At 36.3% G+C, this 19754-nt stretch overlaps 1 protein-coding gene across 1 annotated transcript in view; it reads left to right on the top strand.

The window, feature by feature from the left end:
• The window catches only part of LOC106467849 (U6 snRNA-associated Sm-like protein LSm1), a 28083-nt gene extending 8329 nt beyond the window's left edge, over positions 1-19754 (top strand). The window contains exons 3-4 of the mRNA XM_013928227.2: positions 8566-8681; positions 19432-19754. Coding sequence (XP_013783681.1) covers positions 8566-8681; positions 19432-19602 — 287 coding nt within the window. The 3' untranslated portion in view covers positions 19603-19754. The remainder of the gene's footprint in view (positions 1-8565; positions 8682-19431) is intronic.

The following is a 19754-nucleotide window of genomic DNA, read 5'->3' as shown; positions in this document are numbered from 1 at the left end:
TACCTCTTTGAAATATTGGTTCAAAAGAAAGAAATGGTGCTAAGCCGTTTAAAATGGCAGAGAAAGTTTATCTTTCAACACAAAACATTATTCACCATAGAATAAAGTATCATCAGTTAAAACAATCTCTGTCTGCTTCTCATTTATTTACTTTAGTTGATACACTGGATCATCATCAGTTAAAACAATCTCTGTCTGCTTCTCATTTATTTACTTTAGTTGATACACTGGATCATCATCAGTTAAAACAATCTCTGTCTGTTTCTCATTTATTTACTTTAGTTGATACACTGGATCAAAGAAAGATTAAAAAACAATGGTCTGCACATTTTTTACTTTAGAAAACGGTCAATAACAGCACCCTATGCATAGAGCTAATACACATTGTGTGCTTATTGGAGATCTACTTGGACTTTTCCATGTGGCTCCCATTAGTATTAGTACCACACTGTGGTTTGTATGCTCAGTTCCCCAGTAGTTAGGAGTAAACCTTGTTTTTTTTTTGCTCTTTTTACAATGCCATTCTAGCAGCACTGGTCATTTCTCAAGTTCATGCCAAGAGAAAAACATTTAACTTTTATTATTATTATTGTACCTTCCAAAAATGAAATGACCAACAATTAATTTTGTAAAGGTTAATTTGAGGCATGACTTCGTTCTCAGCACAACAGAGCCACGTACAATATAGTATACAGCTAACCATGTAACATAATTCATGCACAAGTTGAAGTTAGTACATGGATGCTCTCTGAACGATAAACATTTGTGCCATGTGCACATTGAGTTTATGTATTACAGTACATATACTGACTCTCAAAAACTCAAATGCTGTCATTTTATTTGACTTTTGCTTGGAATTTTTCATTTGGTTTAGCAAGTGGTTTAGTTCAAAATGTGTAGAGTGATAGCAAAAGTATTCGAACTTGAGGCTGAAGTGAACGATGAATTTAGACAATGAACCTCAACAGTTTGTTTGTCTCTCACAATGGTCACATAACATTATGTATCGATCATGTACTAACCCCAAGGTCAGTCCCAATTTTTATTTTTCAATAAGATTTTTCATGATATGTTGTACACAAAAAATCAGATTTTTTTAATAAAGTATTTTCACTGAAAACTTGTCAGTCTGATTAATACTCTAACTAGTCCAAGTGCAAAATGTGTTTCATGCTAAGAATAAAATACTTTTTATATCATACGGTTTCACATTTCATTTGCATAACCTCAAGAACTTCCAAAATGAATATCAAAAGTTTCTTTAATGTAAGTATATCATTGATGTTTCAGCTACAGTTATTGTTAGGGCAGAGAAAATAATGTAACATTATTTTCTCTGCCCTAACAATAACTGTAGCTGAAACATCAATGAACAGCGAAATTAAAGTTTGAAAATTATATAATATAATTAACATCCCTTCTTTCACTACAAAATTTGTTTCCACATTTTGAGTTGATGTTATGCACAATTTCAACTGCTTACCTTCTCATAAATAGTTTTATTTTTAATTTTATAGTTTTATTGTGTGGCATGTACTATTTATAGATGAAAGCAACACATCAAAGTGGAAAAACAGTAGTTAGATTCCTTCACACCTGGTGCATGTGTGAAATTCTTCATTCATTACCTTGTTAAAAGTTTCTCTTCTTTCATGAAAAAAAAAAGTTTTTCAACTTTCAGATATGCATTTCAAAACATAAATAATACAAACTTGGTAAAATAGAATGTCCATAAAACTATAATTTAACTATATTTACTGTACATGCTATGGATATCAACTTTGCTTTACCAGCACATTAAATAGTCAAGACCTCTAGTGTAACATATGTTGCCATTAATTTCAAAAGGACCATTGCAATAAGCTCTTTCTGTTGCTTGTAAATATGCAAATACAATGACATGGTTTTGAAAACTACCTTGAAATTCAAGGATAGATGGTTTCTGCCATGGGTCGAGAAAGTTTATTGATATCTTGCTAAGTGGAGAATCTGGAACTTAGATTTATTTATAGATTGTTTTTACATAATACAGACAGTGTACATGCTATGCAATTGAAACTAGACACACTAAAGGGGGAAAATGAGAGTTACTTACACATCACAGTAAATATTGGGAATTGTTTTAAATGTTTTCTTTTGAAATTATGAAATAAAACTTAGATAATATAAAAATGTCTATTATAAACTACATTCTGTTTCTAGATTTATTGACACATGTTAATTTTAAATCTGTTTAGTTCAATTTTAAATGGAACTTTATGAAACTGTAAAATATTGAGGCATGCCATTCTCATACTTAAAACTGTTCTTCCTGTTTGGAAAACAACAGAGTTAACTTAGAATATGATCAACTTATCATTTTATTTGATGTGAAACCTGCACATATTCAGAAGGAAGAGTAAATATTATTATACCATGAGAAGATATAAACCCATGGTATATTGAAATATCACATTTTTGGTTTTCTCTAAGTTAGGCTTGTCCCAAGCCAACAGTTACCTTTAATTCAACTACCTATAAATTGTAAAAATCATCGCTAGCTTTTCAGCTTGGTTATCAAATTTCTATATATCATATTCAATTGTGGAAAGTGTCAATGCATTAAGTATTATATCTATTGGCACCAACCATCCTAAACTGTATTGAGTAGCTGTCATCTGAAATTCTATGGACATCTTTTCTCTTGATAGCTAGGAAAGTAATGGTTACAAAACCCTTTCAGTCCAACTGATCTTACAATCAACAAACCATCTAACTTCAGACAATCAAGTGGTAATATTGTACTTTACCATTCCACTCAATAACTCAAAGTAAGGGTTGCAGGTGACTTTTTGATCTTCTAGCTATCATTTCCAGTCATACAAACTGGTGAGGCACTAGACATTACATGTACTGACACCAGCCATCTTAGCTTCTATAATTAATAGTAGTCACAAAGTATGGTCCATACATTTTGCCTGACAACATTAGCTGATATGCAAGGAATACAACTTCCTTTCAGTTATTGGTTGCTTGAACTTATGGCTGTCTTTAGCTTATGACGCGAGTGGGAACGTCATAATTGATGTCTCATTTCATCACTTGAGGGTTTGGAAGACGAGGGACACAACATCCTTAAAGTAAGCTATTTCAACTACTTGACTATCCTAGCTTCATATTTTGGCTCAATTTAAGTTATACTGATTAAGAGGTTGGTTCGAATTCTGTGAAACATCACTGAATCTTTCTTCTAGATCTGGCACTTCTTTAATCTGATTCATCTTGAAGAGTTAGATACTACTCACAGTTCTTTCATTCTCATCTTCTGGGTTGAAGGGGATAAGACAGTGCTTTCATCTTCATCCAACCCAGTTACCTCTTCATCAAGCCCATTCACATAAGGACACAGCTGATCACCGTGCTATTATGCACTTCATGATTGCTATAACTCATATATTAATGGACTGACTTGCTGGATCACAAGATGGGACCTGGTCCATCTGGAGCCCAGAGGCTTTCATGCTACTTCTCACATACTTAAGCCACACCCAGTCTCTACGTACATACATTCCATCAATGTCATATTGTAGCATCTCTTCTTTCATGTGGTGGCCTTTCCTTATTGATGTGCAAACATGTGCATAAGCTAACAGTGACCTTAATCACTCAACATAGTCATGTAGACACTGTGGGAAACAAAACTTTTGAACCAAACATTAGCATAAATTTGATGAACAACGTGTCTTTTTATGTATTGGTGTGTGTCATATGCCATCATGTTGTAAGATAAGTGTCCATCTCAGTCAGTTTGTTCCAAGTTCAAAACTTTGGAAAGTATGTACTTGACAGTCTGTATCACCCTTTCCACTGATCCATCACACTGGAGGTGATAATGTGAAGTGTACATCTTTACCACACCCAGTGCTTTACACAACTCTCGAAACATTTGATTAACTAATAGAGCTGAATTTTTCAAGTACTCCAAACTTAGCTCTTTAGCATTTCAGCAGTGCATCAGCTGTGCATGCATATCAATAGATTGATAAGCCTTGGCCCACTTCATGTATTTGCAGTGACCACCAGTATATAGATGTAGCCTCTTTCTGTCTTCTGAAGTGAGCCATCAATACCCAGGGTTATTATCTGTAGAGGAGAATCAGTAATTCTTTGCTGGAGTTTACCCTGTTTAGATCAACTTTTTCTCTAGGTAGCACATACTGTATCAGTGCTAAATGTCTTGACTTGAATGTGGCTGAACTACCATCAAACATTAGTACAAATGCATGTAACAACTTGGTGCTTTCCAGTATTTGTGTTATGCAGAGTCTGGAAAATATTGTGTCTCAGACCATTAAATGTAACTCAGGTTGAGAACCACTGCTTGGTGGTTGTTAACAACAGTATAACACTCCTTTCTGTACTCATATCTGATCATACAAGTTCCATAGGTTTACATGTGTCCATGTTACATTCTTCAACTTGAGCCAAATGAGCTTTATCTTGCTTCACAGTTGCTCTTCTCAGAGCTTCTGTGGCACTGGTTGTGGCATCAATTCACTAATGAAATTATATATTTCATTACAGCATAAATGGCCATAACTCCCATAGAATCTGGACATTCAACAAACGGACAGGAACTCACCATCTGGTAAGATAATCCTTCTGTATTTTTGTGTTGTGGATCTAGTTGGTATGATCAAATTATACTCCTGTGATGCTGTTATCTAAGTAAGCTGTCAGTCCAGTTTGGGTTTTTATTGTCATCAACAGTTTATGTGCTACATGTTCCACTTGAACAGCGAACTCCCTACTGTGCAAGCATTGCTGGAAGTATTTTACAAAGACGAGAAACGCAAGCAGTTCTTCGTTGAACAGTATCTGCATTCCGTAGCCATAAACATACAACTAGCATAGACAGTTACACATTTTACTTCATTCTGCAACTATGTTAACAGGAATTTACAATTCTGTCATAGATATGCCAACAGCTGAGCTCTACTCTAGCACATTGAAGAGACTTACATTCCTGATTCTGTGTAAAGTGCAGTTCTGCTTCAGTAAGAGCTGATAATGGTGAGGCTATCTTGAACAAGTTGGCCACAAACTGTTGGTATTATAATGAGAAACTACAGATTTCTCCTCTGACCACAGATTGAAGCTAATTTCCTAGTGCTATTTTAGCAGGATCTGAGGAGATTCCTTGCGTGTGTGTACAGCATTATGGAAAAATGCATGTTCGGTGGGTTTTAATTTCAAGGCTGCCTTTTTTTTTTCAGATCCTCAGCTGCAGACTTGAGTACATGACCAAACAAAAATATTGTCAATATTTACGAAGCCCTTTATTTATTTCAGCTCTTTCAGTGTAAGCTCCATTAGCCTCATATTAGTGACGGGCACATTATACAAGTTGGACTGCATTACACAAAATTTGTACAAGCCTTCCCTCGTGGTCGAAGTAGTTTTGGATCTGTTGTCATCATCCAGTTTGACTTGCCAGTGTCCTGATGTAACAATCAAATGGGCCTCTTTCAACACGTCCAGACATTCATCTGTTTATGGTGATGGAAAGATGTTTACCCATCTAAAATCAGTGCAAATCCTGGATGTATCTTCCTTTCATTCAGACATTCACCACTGGAGAAAACCAAGCACTCTGTGAAGGTTGCATAATTCTGTCCTTTAACATTTACAATATTTCACCACTGGCAATATCCATTGGACTGACCTTGCATTACAGAATTAATGTTTACTATACTTCTGAATTTTCTATATAAGTTTTTAACTCTTGCTATGGACTCGGTCGATTTGACCTAGTTTGTGACTCCAAATTGACCTTTAAAGTTTCCATTCTATAACTTTTAATATGTTTTGTGTGTCTATGCAAAATTTCTCAAGCATTGTTTGGAGACAAAAAAGCTGAATTTTTGAAAAGTATTTGTACTAAAATCTCTCAGTGAACACATGGAGTCCCGTTTTGACTGCTCTGAGTTCAAAGTGATTTTGATGTTAAGATTAAAAATACTTTTTCTTTAATTGAAACAGCCAAATTTCTTTGTGTTATCTCCAAAACTTCTTAAATAAATATTGAATGTTTTCCAGTAAAACCTTTTATTTTACCTGTTATTTTACCCTACCTTAGCAAACGTTCAGTCAGTTTAACTGACCTCGTAACCACCATAAAAAATACGAAATATATCTGAATTACCCTTTCTTTCCAGAGTGACTGCAAATTTTAACGGGAAACTACAGTTGTTTATTCTAAATAGCTTAAAGCTCATAACTATATACATTTGTTTCTACTTAAATTTTATTGTTTTATTGCACTTTGAGCCATATCTGACAAAATTCCACCACACAAGTTGTAAATCATTCAATAAATGTGTGTTACATTACTTTGTTAAGTTATGTAATGCATGAGATACTCACATGCATACCCCCATGAAAAGTTTTTCTTTATTGTACTTTATCTAACCTAATAAGTTTCTAATTTTTGCATTTTATTTACTTTTATAATAAATAAATAAAGAATACGCATGAAAAACAATAAATATTGTATTTACATGGGTTGTCAAGTGAACTGAAGCCTAATTTTTTTATACTAATGGTATTATTACACTAAATATGTTTTATCTAACCCTTTATCATCCATATAGATAGTTATTTTCCATTACCATATTTGGTTTAAATGTACAGGTGGAGATGTCCAGCAGGGGGGTGGAGATGATAAAGGGTTAATCAAATAATGTACTTAAGAACACAGAATAATAACATACAAAAATCAAATAATGTCTCATAACTTCCATAACTTTTCTGGCTTTCCGACTGTGCAATAAGAGCCTTTAAAAATTCAGCTAAACTAGTTGACGTGATTCTTTCGAGAACAAATTCTCTATACAGAAAACAGTGTAGTATAATAGTCATTTGATAGATTAGAGTTTTGGCTTTCTGTTGGTTATAAATAATATAATACATCAGAGAGAACTATTGGCAAGTAGAGAAAGAGAGGATGAGACCAGTGAGGATGGTATGTGGGTCTGATTTTCTAACTTGTGGCTCTTTAAACAAATAAGATTGAAGGCTATAAAAATATCTATATTATAATGAGTAAATTGTGCTACTTCTTGGAGGAGTTGTAAATATAATAGAGAAGAGGAAAGACCTAGAGAGCAAATTCTCATACCATTAACTACATTTTGATGCCAAGTTTATTTGTATACAATGATTATAAAGTAATTTAATTAAATTTTGAATATAACTCTTTAAAAGGTCATGACATGCTCTCTCTCACCCTACCCATAGCAAGAGGAGTAATATAAACATTACAAGTATGTTGTACACAGAAATTATGAATTTTCAATAAGATATTTTTATTAAATATTTTTCTATTAATTTACTGAATCTGACTTGAACTAACTAATTTTTATGCAAGATGATTCTCATGCAAAAAAAAATTGTATTTCGTTTACATAATATCTCGAACCTCTTAATTAAATTAGTATCAAAGGTATTTGTTTTGGAAAAACTTTATACTTCTCTTATTATCTGTAGCAAAAGTTGAAAGTATAAAATAAAATGTATCTTTTTTTTTATTTATCTCGGGAGTTTGGGCTTTTCACAGTTGCTCTTATTTAACTTTATGCTCTATGAATCATGTCTTACCTATTGTGACCAGTACTAAATCACATAGCAGAAATGTAGAGAGATTCGGGTAAACAAAGTTCAGGTTGCCACACACAATGTTTATATCCTCATGAGTTCCTTGAGTTGTATCATAAAAAAGAATTAATTCTTTTTCACTGAGTTTCTTTGTATAATCTAATAAATTTCAAATATTTTACATTTTAAATACTTTTATAACAATCATTCAAAAATATACTTATAGAAAAATACAATATTTAAGTGTGGGACTCTTTTTTTTTTTCTTTTTAGCTGTTGAAGTCTCAATAGAAATTAACCCTAGTTTTTGATATGGATGTTATTATTCCAAATATGCAGTTCATACTGCAAAATAATAGCATATACAAAGAATACAATGCCCTATAAGTATTATAGTATAACTGGTTTCCTAATCAACCCTTTGTTTATGGGATTCATCATTTTAATCAGCTTTGCAACTGAAACTATACGTACTATAACTTTCAATGTAGATAATGTTTCTTCACAGAATTTGGCAAAGTTTTATTAAGCATTCCAAGCCTTTTGTACACAAAAAAATTGATATTTTAATTGCATATTTTTAGAAAATATTTGTCTGTGAAGTTGTACATTATGTACATTTCACAGTTTACTCTAAATCTTGGGTAGCACACAAACTAGCAATTCTTATTACTTTGTTCTTCTTAGCAATATCTTGGTATTTGAGGGCCTTAGCAGTGGTCACCAAATACTTTTTGTTTTTTGGCAACAGTCAACTGGATTACAGTTTTATTCAATTCTGGATAACTTGAATTATTTTTGTTTTAGCATCAGTTACAAAATTTTTGCCATAAAGAACAACATCAAAGTGTAGATTTGTGTTTATGAAACTAACATGTAAATATTATTTTTAAAAATTAAGGCTTAAAAGTTTCGTTTTTCTTTTCCCAGCTAACTTGGTACTTCATAAGACCATTGAAAGAATTCATGTTGGTAAAAGGTATGGAGACATTCCTCGTGGAATTTTTATTGTTCGAGGAGAAAATGTTATTCTTTTGGGAGAGATAGTAAGTTTTAATTATATATATTGTAAGGTAGTTTTGTAAATAAAGTCTTAATGAAATGAAAATTTTTGAAAGAAAAGCATTTTGTAATTGCGATGTTGGTAATCCACTAATTGTTTGTTTATTTTTAAGCTTACTACTTTATTTTATTTCGTATCATGGTTGTTCTAAAAATTTTATTTATTGTACCATCAAGTGAATACAATGAACATTAGATATACCTCCCCCCCAATAGGAGGACAACACTTCCACATTACTCCTCTTGAGTATTTTATTTAAATCAAATGCTCATATTTTTTTGTCAGCAATGCACTGTGTAACACACTGTTAAGAAGAAGAAAAAATTTCAAGTTCAGGGATCTTGTTGACTATGAATTGTCATATCTGTGTTTCTGAAGCCTCTCGAAGTCCAGATACTCTTCAACAACAGTCATCTTCTCCTACCTCAGTGATGAATGATGTTACTGTAATTGTACATCAGATGGTGAGTTCTATCGTACATTTTTTTCTCAGGCCTGAAATTTGTGGCCTCCTCCTTTATTTTCTGCTGAGCCAGCTACATCTGTGAACAGTTTTTACCAACTTCTTCCCACTGCTTGGCTTTGCTTCTGTTTTTTCTGTCTCGGACGAGAATCAGGTAGCTATACCTTTGTCCTTCACTGCTACACTATATTGGATATGTGACATTCTTTCATTTACTTCATTTATTTTTTATGTTTCACAGGTGAACTTATTGCATAAACCTCAAAGCTTGGTTTTTCTTCTCTTCCACCCTCATTTGGTATCTGCAATCATGCACATTCTTTTCTATCTCAGCTTGATGTTGACCCTCATCCACTCTCTCCTTTAGACCCCTATTCTATGACGTCTGGTCAGAATTCTTCTTCATTCATAGAGCTCAAATTCCTTGAATTTCTTCTTCCAGCTTGGGAATTTTCATCATCTACTTTGACTCTTACCCTCAATCTGCTGATCTTCTTCCTTTGCATGCTCTACTTCTTCACTGTCTGTCCTTTTTTACACATTTATTCTGAGGCTATGCTGGGAATGATCACACCTACCTGTTTTCCATGCTTGTCGTGATTTTTGGAGTTTTTAGGTGAAAAATGCACTCAGTGGGTCAGCATTCTTACCACAGTGTGGACTATTTGCTCCTTTTAGCCTCATCTGTGAGGTATTCTCTGCTTTGGTTTCTCTTCTCCTTGGGGTTGGCTGATCAAATTTTCAAAGTTAGTATTGATCCCCACTCATTATCTGATTCATTTGAGTTTCTTAACTCATTTGCTGGATTAGTTCAACTTTCTCTTTTATGTCTCTGAGACAATGAGCTTCTGTTTATAACTCTTCCATCTTCTTCTCTTTCTATATGAGAGGTTTTGTCTGTTTTGTGGTCTCTAACCTCTCTTGTGCCTCTTATCCTTCTGTCTGGTCATCTTGTCATGATCCATTCAAACAACTCATTTTTTACATCAATCGACAGGGTACTCTTTGAACTTCTGCTTTCTTACTCTCAAGCTCCTCTTTTGGGCCTCTGACCACTACATCTGATTGTTGGCCTCGATGTCATGGAAGCTTTGAACTTTGTGACAGATTAGCTGTTTCTTTGAGACCATATCCTTCGAACAGGGTGGACGCTATGCCCTCTGATGTTTTCGCTGGACTTGTTTCCTCTTTGGGAGTCTTTTCATTACTTTTCACTCATCATATCATGGAAACAATGGAGCCCACCACATGGTTGGTTTTGCCTTGTGAGGAATACTTCTCTCTCCCAAACTATGCATCAAATTGAAAGTTACAGTGTTCAACCACTGTTGAGATGGGGGTTTTCCACAAGACTTTGTTTGATTTTTGTATTTGCATACCCTTTTCCTTCCTTTTTTTTTTTTTTACAAAATTTAGGTGTTTATAAGTATAGTTCAGAAACTGAACAACCCGAGGAATATTGGATATTTTGAGTTATATGATTTCTCTTGCTGTATTGATGTCAAACAATAAAGATAAAGGAAATCGGGAACTTTCCAGTCTTCAGTCTGAGTAAAAAAGGCTGAGTGCTGTTTTTTATGACCTAATTTCTGAGTTGGTACCTGAGGGTTATAACAAATATGATTCTGATTTCACATCTAATTACTGACATTGGCTTCTCTGTATAGTTTTGTATGTATTATTTGAATAATCGACATTCATTCATGAATGCAACATCCAAAAAATAAGTGTTCTACAAATGCTAAATAACAACAATATACGTTACAACGGTGTTGAAGACTTACCTTTGAGCCATTTATACATGAATGAGTGTTTTTATTTTATAATTATTGTGCTGTATTAGGGACTTTCTGCTCCAAAGACTGTACTCATTTTTATTTTGAAAATTTAGCTTGCACATATCTACATACTTAAATGATCTATAAACAAATCTTTCTACATGTATACTCTAATGAAATCAAGAAGAGAGTGAAAAAGATAAGACTCTAAAATAAGCTGCTTAGCTCTTTGTACACAGTAGCCATTTCTTGTGCAGCTACCATTCAGATTTTGCATACACCTCTAGCCTTGAACTATCTCCCACCTTGTGTTTTGACATGAACTGTGCTGATACATGGTGTAATCATCATGCATCAATAACCATCAACCAATAGGAGAGCGACACATCCTCCATGCATATTAGGTACCCATAAGCACTTACACTTAAAAGTAATTCATTATTAAACTTGGCACTACTGTTAACAGACACGTTTAATTTTGCTTTTCCATATTGAAATATTTTGCATGCTCTTTATGACTGGTTGGATATAGCAATCTTTAATATTATAGTTACTGTCTTTTTGAGTATTTCTTCTTTCAGTTCATGCCTATTTTTCATTTTCAAATTTCATGAAATTTATGATTCAATTTTTCACTTTTGTTCATTTCTGAACAGTGGTAAACTATAAGTTGTATTTGGGTTATAAGAGGATAGAAACTAGCTGATGCACAAAACTCTTTGTAGTACAAGCAAGGATATAGAATAATTTTTGTTAGTAGGGTTGAAAAACTACATGAAGGATTCCTAGGACTGTGATGTATTACTTTACCAGGCCACAAGCCTTTCCTGAATAGTTCTCTTATTTCCAAAAACATGGAATGTTTTTATAAAGAGTTAAGAAAGAAAGAATCTGTGGACATTTTCGAGCAGTTCTTCACTGGAAACTTTAATGTTTCTGGGGCTTCATCATCCCAAGGTACTGGCTATATTCACAGAGCTGAAATATCATCTGGAATGAGACTAGTTAATGTCCTCCATTATTTGTTTGCTGAATTTGAGATACTGTGCAATATAATGTATTGAAACTCCTCACAGTTTTTACCATGTTTATGGCTGCTGGAGGTTCTTTGTCTGTGGAAGATGTTACCACCAGTTTTTACCATTTAATGGATTTGCCTTCCTTCTCAGTTCCTCTGTTTCCTGTGCATTCGTCATTCCATGAGGTCAACATTGTCCAGCTATTTATACTGTCTCATTTTTCTATGTCCTTATTATTTTCTGTTGAAGAATGCCTGATTCTGCTTTCTCTTTGTTGATTGTATTGGGTTGTATCATGTTTTTCCAATACAGTATTTCCCTCTTCTCACAAGATTAGCTTTTCCTATTTTGTGCTGCCCTCTATATGAAAACTTTTTTTATAATGCATGCCACAAGTCTTCCACATATCCCTATTGGAATCAAAGATTTCAATGTGTCTTTCATGCAAATCATCATGTGTCACCTCTCAACCAATAGAAGAGCAGTACAATCACGTGACACACGTGTGACTCCCTCTGTACGCCTCTACCGTACTATCACTCCTTGTTCAGCTGTGCTCGTGTTCAGACATTTTGAATTTTGCTCTTGTGTTCTTCGCCATCGTAACACTTTTTATAGCCACAGTAGTTTTCTACTTGTTTGCTTATACAGCTGACAAATGTGTTTTCAGTTACTTTCCAGTCTTTAATTTTTTGCACGACGTAGTTATCTATCAACCAATATACAATGAATTCCATAGTTTCCCTATGACCATGAATACCTTTTGCCATTGCTGCAGGTGGTGGAGACTCGTTGATGGAATTTCCTGTGATTGTTTGCTGGGTAATTGGGTGTTATATAGGTCAAACACATTCTACTGTAGCCCCACTTCCTGTTTGTTCATGTGAAGATTTGATGGCCCTTTTCATCACCAGATTTTGCCGTGTATTCCTCTGTCTACCTGCAGAACCAGCTAGGCCTAAAATGGCGTTTTTGGCTATATTTCTCAGGTATGTTTTATCCCTTTCCCTGGATATTAGGGTTCATGCCTGCTTTTCCTTCCCATTGAGTTGACGGTGCCAGCATGATTCGCCCATAGATTGGTTTGCTTTGGCTTTCTCTCTTGCAGACTGTCTAATTCTAGTCATTCTGTTGTTGGGGTCTGATTTACTATGGGGGAGACTCCCTGATTTTCCAGTGCATTCTCTCGTTCCTGTTCTCCTGCCCTTGTTTTACCCTTTCAAAGGATAGAAGAAAGAAATAGGAAGGGAAACCATGGATTGAAGCCATGTAGGCAAAGCAATACATAAGAGTACATAGAACGCTATCATGATCAGGCCAATATAAAGTGGGAAAAGGTAGAAAGGAAGGAAAGAATCAGCAAAGGGAGAGTACCACCCGCACTGCAGAAGTGTAAGAAAAGAACAGGAGGTTTGTGGGCTTGCTTCTTCTGCCCTCACCAATTGGTTTTGGTCTTTGTCTCGATTGGCTTATTCTTCTCTTAGGTATCCTCCTGGACCTTGTTCCAGGTGTATTCTCCCTGCTTTCTCTGGCTTCTCATCTTCATTGTCCCTTAGAGGACATTGTTCAGTGGGGTAAGTGAACTACACCTCAAATCTTTCTCTCTTCTTCGGGTTCTCATTCCACACCTGCAACCATTTTTCACACTTCCATGCAACTTTTACCAGATAGTTATATTAATACTTTCCTTTCAGGGGCCCTTGCTTCATTTCTCTTCTTATGGATCCCACTTTATGGTGAGTGATGCCTTACCAGGTATTCTTTAACTCTAAATCCACACTGTACACCATGTTGAATCGTGCACTCATTCCATGGCTCTGCATGCTTACCTTTGAGATGGAGTGTTTCACAAGGTCATTTGTAGGTGAATAACCTTGCAATATTTGCTCCATAAATATGCCCGTCCTGGACTATACTACCCATGGATGGCATGGATAAAGCAGAAGGGGATAGCTGCCCATCTTTGCCATGCCTCAGTTGATTAAAACGGTATGGTCTGCTTTTCAAAATAGGGTTTTGTAATCAACCATTTCACTGTCTCGGGTGATGAAGTTCCTCTTGGCTCTCCATTGCACTATATGCTCCCTTTTCTTTAAGTGGAGTATGAGAGCCCTTACCATTTACCAGTTTCAAGACACTGGGATGGTTGATCATGTAGGCACCCTGCTGAATGGGTTCCACAAAGATGGCTATAATCCTTCAGTTCAGAGTAAGACAGTGGTGTTCTGCAGGTGTAGATGGTGTATGATCCTCCAGATTGAGTTTAATATACCACAGAGTGAGACATCAAAATGCACTTCACCCCTTCAATTGGGAGTCCTCATCCTACCCTAGCATGGATGTCGGTACCCCACTGGCTGGTTTTGGATTTTGAGTGAACCAATCCTGAGGATGATGTTGTAACGTTGATACATGTAGAATCGTCAACTTTTTGAAGGCCATAGATAGGCCTAAATAAAATGTTTTTAATTGTGTACCAGTTTAACGTTGAATATTATTTATGATTTTAACATGAATGTTATTGCCCTTTGGATATTCCAGACCAGTTTCACGGTCATGAGAGTTGATTGGATGTGATGGACTTCCCTAGGATGCTGGATGCCCCATTCCTGGCTCTCTAGCTCAATGCTAATCCTGCGTCATGCCCTGGAATCGATGTTTTATTCTCGTCCAAGATTCTGGTGTATGAGGTGAAGATGCTATGATCCTCATCCTACCCTCGCATGGATCTCCTGGATGTCGGTACCCAGTGAGGAGATTTTGGATGTGGTTGACTTACCAAATACGGTCTGCCATGCCCTAGCCACTCTACACCATGGGACTCGTCCTTGTTTACCCACCTTCTTCCTGTGGGATGGAGATCATTTCTCTTCCCACATGAGAGGATGCATGGGAATGGGCAAGGCTTAAGAAGTGAAAGGAAATTTATGTCAAGAAGCTTCTATCCGAGACTTGAAGGTGTGTGGAATGCCCCAAAGACCATGTGGCAAGGACTGAAAAAGGTGAATGACAAAGAAAGGGTGTCATGTCTGAAGAGATCTCAACTACACGGAAACTATATGAGGAGAGAGACTTAAAGCCATAACCCTGGTCTAGCTATGTAAAAAGACCAACTGGAGATACCTCAAGAAAACTATTTGAATCCTGGTGGAAGGTTTAACATACGAGATGAGAAAACAGGTAGCAAAGGGTTAGAAGAAAAAGATTGGAGAAGAGACCCTGGTTAGGGATACTGGTAATGAGAGTCAACATCCCAGTAGGCAGAAGCGATTACAGGAATTGACAATCCAAGAAGAGTGACCATAAGCCATATTAAAGGAAATGAGGAGGATGAGGTGGGGAAGAGTGGAAAAGATATTGAGGCAAGAAGATCTCAGCATAAACACCAAGATGGGTAAAGAATAAAACTACAGCACAAAAGCATGGAATAAAACTGTGAAGAGACATAAAACATAGGAGAAAGAAAGTTATAATTTTCCTATACTGAAAATGTATTTCCAATAGGTACTATCACTTCGAAGTTTGGCAAATGACAGAAGCACTATAGGAAAATTATAACTTCTGATATGGTACTTCCTTCTGCTCACAAGATTAGCTAGAATCCCACATTAATAAGGAGGAGGGACCAGTGTGAGGGAAGAACAGATGTACCTCCCCCCAAAAGTGTTTGAATGATACCCCTGTAGATGAGAGCATCAGATCAGGAGATCTGAAGAGGGGAACCATACCACTTCTGATCCAGGTATACTTGTCGCTACATATGAAATTGGAGGAACATGGCAGAAAAAAAGGGAACACATCTGAGTGGGAGAGAATATGACAGGGAGTGATCCTACTACCCTTGGCTTCACTTACACATCCTCTTTCCACCCCTCTAACTTCTCTTACCATTCCCCCTCCTGGAGGGTTAGCCTTTTGTCCTGCCTGTGAATATTTCTTTTTTGTGCCCAATCAGCTTCAGTTACACGAGTCTTCTTTTCTAACCCATGGACTCCCTTCACGGCCAACCATTGGATTACCCAGGTTCTTACCCACTCTCTCTCACTCATTTCTTCCTCATCCTACTCTTATCACATTGTTTTTACCCAGCCTTCCAATCCACAGCATCTCCACTGTCTCGAGGACATTGTCAAAGCTCTTGGTTTTGAAAGTGTTGCTTGACCCTTTCCAGGTACTAATTCCTTTTCTTCATTGTCTTTTTGATTACTTGAGACTGATATCTCCTTTATTGTACTTTTCTCTGAACCACATCTGATGATTCCCCAGTTTCAGATGAAGATGGTTTCTTCCTCTTAATAGATTGTTTTCCTCCAGCCTTTGGATGAAGACAGTCCATGTCTCAGTTACCTTTCTTCACTTTCCAGTAGGTCCATCATCATGATGTTTTCTTCAGTTTGTCCATCACAACATGGTATATCAATTTCCTTTCCTTTCTTTACATTTGGCTACTTTTCACTACTACTTGATAGACCTCTTTTACAGCCACATCCCTTTTCTTAGAAAGACTGGTCTTGTTTTTGTGGCTGTTTATTACTCTGACTCTATTTGATCTACCTCAGAATCCTTTCCTCTTTGCATCTCAATTGGGCTCATTGTGTCCAATTAATCTACAATTCATGGAGTGTCTGGTTACTTCAGCTGTTTTAATTCCTGATCCCACAACTAGCTGTGAACACCATAAACCTATATGTGTTCCCTGTTATCCACTTTCCCCACTTGTTGAGTCCTTTTGGTAGCATCTTATTGGCTAGTCTTTTGTCTTCTCCACTGACTAGTACCTTAGGCACCTCTTCTTTTTCTATAATTGAGGTTCCTCTTTCTCCAACCTTTTGCATTACTTTTTCATCTAGGAATGTAGCCCTTTCATCTTCACACAAGGGATTCTATTTTCCTTCTTCAACAGGAAGTTTCTCATGTTGTGTTACACTTCTTTTGAACTGTTTGAGTCATCATTTCCCTCTCTTCTACAATGCAAGTGGCATTTTTATCATATCTGGTCCACCAGCCACTCTCTTTCCTCAAACCATCCTTCTGTTGCCCATGATTTGGATTTCTTTACCAAGCTGTTTGCCTACATTATGGTTGGATATTGTTTGGCCTTCTTGGCCACTTTTTTCCTTATAATGTAGTTCAGTTTTTTCTTATGCATTCTACTGGTCTTTCCTTTTTATTTTTCCTCATCCAGCTCATTTGCCTGATTGGGGCCTTCTTATGGTGCTTTCCACTCTCATTCAAACCCCATTTCAATCCCTAGCCATTTTTCCCTTCTCATCTTTCTTTAAAGGCTTCTTTGCTTCTGGCTTGATGTCATTGCCTTTCTGATATGCCTCCCATATTCTGTTCCACAAATCTCACTCCCTTTTGTTCACTGATCACCCTTTCCTTTCCTATACATGGGTAGCTTGGGAAGGTAACGAATCCTTTTCTCCCGTATTTCTTCCATCATTTTCTGCCCACAATGATTGTATGACCCTTGTCTTTTGTTCTTTGTTCAGGGCACTTTGGTGCTGCTAAACATGTGGCTCCCTTTTTGAGATACCTGCAATAATCTATTCTTGCCACATGACCCCTCCTCACTCAGGGATGTTTAGTCCATAATTACCAATAGAGTTCAGCACTTCATTTGTGTCATTTGTTTGTTTTTTTTCCTAGAGGATGACACTACCAAACTGTCACATCATTTATCATCAATTTGTCCTCACTCTTACAGACAGGGAGGTAGACAATGCCCAACACACCTTCTTTATCATCTTGCAGTTTCATATCCATCCATACTTCTCTCTTTAGTTACCATTCTTCAGTCAACCCATCAATTTTAATGGGTGAGTGCTTCATTTATCTTTTTATTCACTTTTGATAGGTATTTCTTCACAAGGTATACTTACTTCCTTAAATCTCCATTAAGTCAGGGCTAACAAAAAGTGTTAAGCCAGTCTGCCTTGGTTCTTACGTGCCTATTTTTCAGATGAGGTTTTCTGCAAGACCACTACAGTGATATATGTATAATATGTCCATTCCAGTCTGTATCTTCCATGTATTAGCATGGAAAAAGCTGGCACTGAGGGAGCATCTGTCCACTTTCCTGGTTTGCACATGCTAGCTTTTCAAAATAAGTTTCATGGTATCCCATTAAACTTTCTCCATTTAAAAACCTTTATGGTGATTAGGACCAATCAGGTCTGGACATCTCTCTGGAGTCTTACCAGTACAAATCCTCCTCCTAATCTTTCAAATGGAAAGGCCCTTTCCAGTTGTAGCCACTAGAGTGGTCAACTCGGAGTTCCTCACTGGATGTGCAACCCCTCTAGAGAGAGCCATAGTGGGTAGCACAATGCAGTGGGAAGTGGAACAGATGTCCATGACGATGTAGTACAGGTCACCCCCTTTTCTATTAAATACAAATTTCCCAGTGGTTTTGACCAGCCAGATGGGGCAAAGTGTTCTCCTTGGGACCTTATTCCCTATTCCTATATTTATGATGAGTAAATTGTACAACATAACACATACCAAACCTTACTGTCTGGTTATTGTCCTAGCCACACTACTACTATTCATGTCTATATGATTTGTCATATGCAAATGTTTAGTTGTTCTTGTATTCTTTCCACATGGCCCTGCAACACATCAGCTGTTTTTTTTTCTTTCATATTTCCCTCTTGGTAAAGAGTATACCCTGCCTGAGAAGGATTTGATCTTCCATGAGTGTTGTTCCTCTAGCAAGCTCCCACTATTGGGTTTCATGCTCCATGGGCTTTCCCCTTCTGTTGCCTTCTTTAAAGGGAGCTCATTTAGGTTTTTGGTTTTGCATTGTCCCATCCACCACATCAGTGTGGGTTTCTAGCTACTGTGTGAAGAGAGGTAAGTGTATTATTTTGGATGTTAACATTTTTCTTACCTGGAAATATACTTCTGATAAATAATTACTCCTCTACACACTTTTCCACCCTTCCTTCCCACTACTGGTGCACATTATCATGCCTTGTCTAAGAACAAATTTAATTCCGAATGCAAATGCATACGAGGATCAACTGCATATGATGGATATGTCACACTCTTATCGGTTGAGGGTGACTGCCACATTATGATTACATCATACATTAGGGTAGTTCATGTCAAAACACATGATATAGATGGGAGATAGTTCAAGGCTAGTGGCATGTCCAATGTGTTAACTTCAAGATCTGAATTACCAGATGTAATGGTAATGGTAGTAACTTGTTAAGTAGATTCCGAAGTGGAAGTGAGGTGTATTATAAGTTATCTAAACGTATGTTTGGTAGTTGATGAAAACAAAAAAATTAGGTTGGAATGTATGTATTTACATATACATGTAGTTGCCACAGTTTCTGCCCTAATTGGTTGTTTCTCGTACAGAAGGATGCATGTTGGATTTTGTAGTGTACACATCAGTGTGGTGACCTTTTCATTGTTTTGTTATTTAATAAAATAAATTTGTTGATATCTTCTAAACAGGACCTTGACAAAGAGGAAGGTACTACTTTAGAGCAGGTTTCTGTAGAGGAGATTTTGGAAGCACAGCGTATTGAGCAAGAACAGAAGCAAGAACAAGAGAAGCTTCGTGCTAAAGCTTTGAAAGAACGAGGACTGGCATATCACCTAGATACTACCTATGAGGATTTTTAAAAAGTTCGAATAATAACTGTGTTTTGCAGGAGTGAGCCAGGGAGTTCATTCTTCTTCCATAGTTCTCTTTTGGCATATCTTATAATTTTTCTTAAAATAGATTTATTGTCCTTGCAGAATGGAAATAAAGTTTAATACTTCAAGCATTTGAA

This window comes from Limulus polyphemus, unplaced genomic scaffold (assembly GCF_000517525.1).
Source record: "Limulus polyphemus unplaced genomic scaffold, Limulus_polyphemus-2.1.2 Scaffold2765, whole genome shotgun sequence".
NCBI lineage: Eukaryota > Metazoa > Arthropoda > Merostomata > Xiphosura > Limulidae > Limulus > Limulus polyphemus.
The sequence above is the reverse complement of the archived record's forward strand: the minus strand, read 5'-3'. Positions and strand labels throughout refer to the sequence as shown.